This window comes from Monopterus albus, unplaced genomic scaffold (assembly GCF_001952655.1).
Source record: "Monopterus albus unplaced genomic scaffold, M_albus_1.0 scaffold29.1, whole genome shotgun sequence".
NCBI classification, from domain to species: domain Eukaryota; kingdom Metazoa; phylum Chordata; class Actinopteri; order Synbranchiformes; family Synbranchidae; genus Monopterus; species Monopterus albus.
In genome coordinates this window covers 2,278,396-2,285,384 of record NW_018127909.1, presented here as the reverse complement: position 1 = coordinate 2,285,384, position 6,989 = coordinate 2,278,396, and the positions used below count along the sequence as shown (strand labels likewise).

At 42.0% G+C, this 6,989-nt stretch overlaps 1 protein-coding gene across 1 annotated transcript in view; it reads right to left on the bottom strand.

Moving 5' to 3' along the window:
* sclt1 (sodium channel and clathrin linker 1) overlaps positions 1-6,989 on the bottom strand; it is a 19,730-nt gene that overhangs the window by 5,013 nt on the left and 7,728 nt on the right. Inside the window, 7 exon segments of the mRNA XM_020596189.1 lie at positions 1,966-2,064; positions 2,246-2,423; positions 3,250-3,341; positions 3,640-3,730; positions 4,618-4,688; positions 5,401-5,466; positions 5,651-5,773. Of these exon segments, the coding sequence (XP_020451845.1) occupies positions 1,966-2,064; positions 2,246-2,423; positions 3,250-3,341; positions 3,640-3,730; positions 4,618-4,688; positions 5,401-5,466; positions 5,651-5,773 (720 nt within the window).

Genomic DNA, 6,989 nt, shown 5'->3' with positions numbered 1-6,989 from the left:
CTGAGGTGGCTCGGGCATTTGTTTCGGATGCCTCCTGGGCGCCTCCCTAGGGAGGGGGTCCGGGCATGCCCCACCGGGAGGAGGCCCCGGGGAAGACCCAGGACACGCTGGAGGGACTATGTCTCTCGGCTGACCTGGGAACGCCTCAGCATTCCCCCGGAAGAGCTGGAGGAAGTATATGGAGAGAGGGAAGTCTGGGCATCTTTGCTTAGACTGCTGCCCCCGCGACCCGGTCCCGGATAAGCGGAGGAAAATGGATGGATGGATGGATATTCAGGTATTAATATATAATCTTAGGTTTGATATAGTGCTATGTGTTGACCTTATTTAAAAATATTTAAAAGTACATTTAGTTCTAGTTAAAAATCTTTTCACAAGATAGCAACCATTAGGTATCGACTCACTCACTGTGTCACTGAATTGACTCATTTATAGCAAATCAGTTCTACAATAGTTTTTAAAAAAAGTTACGTGTAAGAAGTGACACAAGCCTGGGCTTCAGTCTCAGTGTTCTGGGACTGGCCCAGGGGACCATTGTTGCGCATTTTCTCTCTCTCTTCAATTTCTGCCACCTTTTTACTATCCACTAAACAGAGCCAAGGACACTTCAACATGTGGACTGCAGGCAGTGAGAGTTGAACCTTCAACCTTCCGGTTGGGAGACGACTGCTCTACCCACTGCACCACTGTCGCCTCCCCAAGTAAGTACTCCCCTAGTAAGTGACAATGAAAGATGAGATTCATTATTTTTAGGCTGTTACATGAACCACAGGATCCCAGTATTGAATATGAAAATTATCCAAGCACTGAATAGCACAATGAGGCCCCAGGTCATGTGTAAATAAAAAAAATAAAATAAAAAGAAAAGCAGTCAACTGGACTTGCATGAGTTTGTTGAAGACTTTCCACTTCTCATCAGAAAAGCTTCTTCATTTCCCTCTGGATTTGTTGATGATATACAGTCTTACATTTACACGTGCTGGCATGTTGCTACATTTTTTGGCACGTTACTACCACCAAGTGTCCCTCAGTGGAATCATGCAAAGCCTTTAGCAGGACTCCCTATCACATAAACCAAGTACACGTGTCTCCTCATGCTTGTGCACAGATTCCAAACCAAACCTGATCCCAACTCTTAAAAACACTGCTTTATAACACTAGTAATGGTCAAAACTCCACAGGATGTCTTTAAGCTCTGAGGCTGAATATCAGATAACTCTGGACAAACCTTTATTTTGGAAAATGCCAACCCTCATGCATAACTGTGAGTGGGACTTAAGCCCTCAGCTAGACTTTGAGGTCTGACTACCAATGTAGTGTAATATTTTTGAAATAATTTTTCATTACACATACTTGGCTAAACACTTTGTGACATTAAGTGAGGAAGACATGAGATTAAGGTTAAATAATTGCTTCACCTAGGCTGGAACATTTAATCTCATCCTCTGAAAATCACCTGGAAGGTTAAAAGCCAAAGACACAAAAAGGTCTGTAACTCACAGAACATCTAATGCATCAAAAGCTATTCTCAAAATTACCATCTTCTGAAGGCCAGCCAAAGACTAACATGACAGCCAGCACTGCAGTCATACCAGGCCTCATTAACAGGATTAAAGTGTTCGAGACCTTGATGAAAAAAACCCATCAATAGAGCATTAATCACCATGTCACCGACTGAGGTTGGGCAGGGGCAGAGCACAAGGTTTTGCTTTTGACTCAGTACATTGTGTTTTAAAAAAAAAACAAAAAAAAAAAAACAAGGGCTGAGGAAGTGGAACAGCTGGAGTTTGTAAAACTAAATCCAACAAAGTGTACAGACTTAGCACCAAATGTCAGCGCATCATCCAGTGGTACCAAATAATGATGTGATTCATTCACTGGTACCTTAAAATACCTTAAAAGCACATTAGAAAGTAGAAAATGCAAAACATTTATTTTCCAGAAAGCCATTTAATAAGTCTTTACCTCTTTCCTTGTTCGGACTGCAGCGTCCTGGATCAGCTGTTTGATGGCCTCCTTTGTCTTCTCCAACTCTTCTATCTTCAATTTCTCTCTTAACAAGGCCTGAAGGGAGAGGGTAAAGGCAGACACAACTACACGTCAGTTCTATTGTGCTGAAGGGGTGTGAAGACTTGTCAGACTGCTCGACAAACTGAGGGAAGGCTTGGCCAGTGAAAAAGACTAAAGAAAACAGGGAAACAACGAAATAAGAAAGGAAGAGACAAAAATGAGTGAGTGCAATCACATGGTTCTTCTGCAACTCGGCCTCATCTGCCACCTGAACGCTCTCTCGCACTTTGGCTAGAGCCTCATACTTCTCCTCTTCTAGGGTGGTGCAGCGAGCCTGGAGTTCCCCAACCTTTCTCTCCCACACAGTTTGCTCTCTACGGACAGCCTCTGCCTCCTGAGATGCAGCTTTTAGCCTGGCAATGCAGAAAAGGAGTGAGTAACAGTAGCTAGGCAAAAGACAGGGAACTGAACCCTATAACGCTAATGTGAAACACCATGATTTTCCAAAACTGCTTCAGCTACATATACCTCAACTACAGTTATCTGTTAAATTGATGTCAACACTGGACAGAAGGTGGAAAAGTGATTACAGGTGAAGCAGCAGTCTAACCCCTAATTTCCACCGGATCTGGCCACATTGTGTTCTGCCTGTGGCTTGATCGTCAGAGCTGATTACTGCCAGTCTAGTCAATGGGGGTGTGTTCCCACTGGGTCCGGCTCCGTTACGTCTTCGATCCATCCCACATGCGGTTCTCCCTTCCACTTCGCTAAAGATACGCATCTAGTCTATTTCTGATGGATGCTGCATCTGATAAAGTTCAACCCACCAATAAAATAGCGCTCTACCTGAGGGATATCTATGTGATACAAATTGATTAGCCTATAAGGATGAATGAATTGTTAATAACTGAAACACAGCCACAAATCTTTTGATTCATGTTTCATAGTGACCTAACTGTGACTGTTAAATTAAATTTAACCACTAACTGTAGTCTTTGTCTGTAGGCTACAGCAAAAGTAGGAAATAAGAACAATAAACACAATTAAAACAGACAAAAAAAGAAACCATTATAAAGTCTGCTTACTGTAGAAGCTCAACAACCAGAAAATATAGCCTACACATAAAATCAGCACCACAACAAGCCAATCTGCAGATGCACCTAGTGGGGGATCGGAACTGGATCGCAGACGAAGCGCAAAGCAGTCAGATCTAGTGGAAAAAAGCCACAAGATGCTCACCTGGCTTCAATCAGGCTCAAGGCTGCCTGGAGCTGCTGAAGCCTTCTTTCTGCTGCATCCTCTCGGCCCTGAGCTTGTGCCACATCTTCCTCCTAAATACATACACATGTGGCTGTAAGAGAGCTGCAATAAAATGGGATTTTCATTACAGAATAAATCAACAGATCAATTCTGTTAAAAAAACTAAATAATAAAATCATGACTACTACAGCCCGAAGTGATGCTCAACAGGCAAAATAACCAGATCGGAAAATTCATTTCATATTTATTGATATCTAAAATCAGCTGTTTCTGTTGTTTAAGCACTAGCTCAGTGCATGTCCTGATCGAGTTCTGCACTGCCTTCCCCACTCCAGTTTTCCTCGGCAATGTCTTTTTCTCTTCTCTCACCCGTCTCTGAGCCTGGTCCTGGACATTGTGCAGCAATTTGGTCATCTCACCCACTTTGGCTGTGGCTGTCCTTAGCTCAGCCTTGGTCTGCCTACAAAAACAGTTCAGTCACATAACATAAAAAACTGGCAGCTGGCTTATAGCTGTCTTATGTGGTTATTACACTAAAAGCTCATAGGTCAACATTTTAGAAAATGTGCTTACTCACCTTTATGCTCAGCGTAAGATGAGAATATTGATAGCACTCTCATTTATGGTAAATAAGAAGCTAGCCAACAGCTAATCAGATTAGCTTGGCCTACTAAGTGGAAATGAGGAACAGGCTAGCCTGGCTCCATTTAAAAGTAACCAATTCTGTCTACCAGCACCTCTAAACTTCATTGTTGAAGACACTTCAGTTTTGAAAAGATTAAACTAACTAAAAGCAACATGTTGAGCTTTATTGGGGTTTGCAGCTGGATTTTGTTACTTTCCAACAGAACCAAGTTTAGCCTTCCCCATTTGCTGTTTTTAGCTCCTGGCTGTATTTTCATATTTACTGTACAGATACGGGAGTGGAACATTCTCATCAAATTCTTGGCAAGGAAGCAAATAAGCGTATTTCCTACAAATGCTCCTTTCACTTAAAAGGTAATGGTAGATTCTAATGCATAACCACAATTAATATATACAGCAAAAACTATTTTAACAATGAAAACACTGTGCACATTCCACTGGCACAACATGAAGTTGAGACTCTTTCAAATAGAACAATCTGTTCAGTGTATATGAACCCATTTAATACAGAAACTTTCATGATCTCTGCTGATGCACTTGGTGGCCATGCACACAGGGACAAACCCTTTGACGTGATGCTCAATTCACAGCTGAGGGGAGAAATTACTGTCAAACTTCAGGATGGGGTGTACCTGGTATTCTACCTTCAGAGAACAAGACTTCTGGCAGCAGCCATTTTGAATCTCCATGATATTTAGTTACCTGAGCTGGCTGTGTAGCTCCTCCATCTCTGTGCTCTGCTCTGTCACCGTCTTCAGGAACTGCCGGTTAGTCTGTGTGTGGCAAGAGACACAAGACTGCCATTTGTGTGGCATGGCTTTAAACACACACCACAAACTTTATCTTGAAACCAACTTTCCCCAGAAATTTCTCTCTCAAAACCTTGCCCTTTTAGAACAAACCCTACAGAACCTCTGTCAGTCATTCACTGCTACAAAGTCAAGTGTTCTCACATACAGTGAGTGAAAAAGGCTGCCTGTATGAGAAGTCAACAGGGGAAGGCCCAAGGTTTGCCCTCTCATTAAATATGCATCACAGAGATATAGTGTTACTCTCTCGTCACACTTTGTCCTAAGTAAACAGCAGGCATGTGTACGTATACATTGGTTTTTGTTTTGATAAATACGTGCACAATATACTGTACACTTTATCTCCAAAAGTGCCACAGTCAGGTTAACTGTTTAAACTGTTTGGCGCTGAAAGCATTTTTAGGTGTGGGTGTGAGAGGGAGACAGACAAGTGTACAACAGTATGTGTTGAACAAAGAAAAATATAAGGCAGTTAAAGGATTACCAAGCAAGCTCACAGTCTATTATACAACCAAGACCATTCTGGCCGACTACCAGAGTGATTTAGAAACCGATTCACTTTGTTGCAAGATTAATTATTGGACCAAGGTTCATTTCAGAGAAGTGCACAGCATTTCGATCCCATAGCTAATTAGGAGGCAACAATTTAACACACTTTTAATTAACCGTCACTTACCGATTCCAGTTTCTGATTGGCTATTTGGAGTTTTTGTGTGTGCTGCTGGAACTGAACAAGCTGATCCTGTGATGAAAAAAATAGGGTATTCAATAAAAGTTAACTGCTTGTGTTTACCCCATGCTTAATATCAAGCATTAACTGAGGCCAAATCATCAAATTAACCTCATGTCTGTGATAATGGCTCCATCTAGTGGTGAAAAGCTTGTGTGTTAATAATTTGCTGGCTCTGTGGGTGGGAATACTGAACCTTGATCTGCTGTCTCTGTCCATCGTGGATCTGTCCATCAGAAATGGTCTTCTGGTAGACCTGCTGGAGGTGGTCCAGCTCCTGGGCTGTTGTCTGCCACAATTCCTTGGCCTGCATCCGCTCCTGAACACATAAAGATATACATGTTCTTTTACACACAGTCAGAGGCCTTTCTGTACGCAAATAAATACATTTGACTTTCCCACAGACAGGTGACAAATTAAAACAAAAACCTTGACTAAATGATTGGTCTCTTTCAGGATGACAGTGTCCCCATCCATATGGCACAAGGGGTCACTAAAAGGTTTGAGGCGTATGAAAATGCTGTGAATCATATGCTGTGGCCTTCACAATCACCAGATATCCACCCAGCTGAACACTTACAGGATGTTTTGGACCAAAGTGTTAGACAACATCTTGACCACCACCAACAAAACACCAACTGAGGCAATATTTTTTGAAAGAATGGAGTTCACCAGTACCTCCAGTACAGTCCAGAGACTTATAGAAGCAATGCCAAGGTGCACTGAAGCTGTTCTGGTGCCACATGGTGGCCCAGTACCTTATTGAGATATTTTATGTAGGTTTTTCCTGTAACTGGTCACCTATGTGGGTGCACTGAAGCTGTTCTGGTGCCACAAGGTGGCCCAGTACCTCGTTGAGATATTTTATGTAGGTTTTTCCTATAACTGGTCACCTATGTCTATTAGGAGTTAGCTATGGAGAACACAAAACATCTTTGTGTATACAGCAGAGACAGCTATGACAGACACTGGAAGCACTGAAAGCAGCTAGACCTGAAAGAAAGAATCCCTTCTAATCAGCACCAAAATGGCTTTACTATCATGCTGCATCTTGTTAGTAACTGTATGAGTCACAAATCCAAAATTCACAAGGGTTTTATTTAGAATGAGAGTGGGCACAAATGAGAACTTCATTATAAGTATAGTACTGTGTAGAGCCAGAGACCAGCTGTTGTAAGCTAACAGCGCCAATGTGTGAGCCAACTACTTAGTAAACCATCACGCCGTCTTCTTTTGCCACACATGTAAAACACACGAGATACGCCTTGTAAATACTTTTAAAGTCCAGAAAGTGCCTTTGACAAAGCTAGAGTGGCCGTTTCCCCCTGCTCTTTACTGAATGCACAGCCATCACAACTATATTCATCTCTATATCAGCTTCCAGTAATGTAGAATGTACAGTGGGTACGGAAAGTATTCAGACCCCCTTAAATTTTTCACTCTTTGTTATATTGCAGCCATATGCTAAAATCATTTAAGTTCATTTTTTTCCTCATTAATGTACACACAGCACCCCATATTGACAGAAAAACACA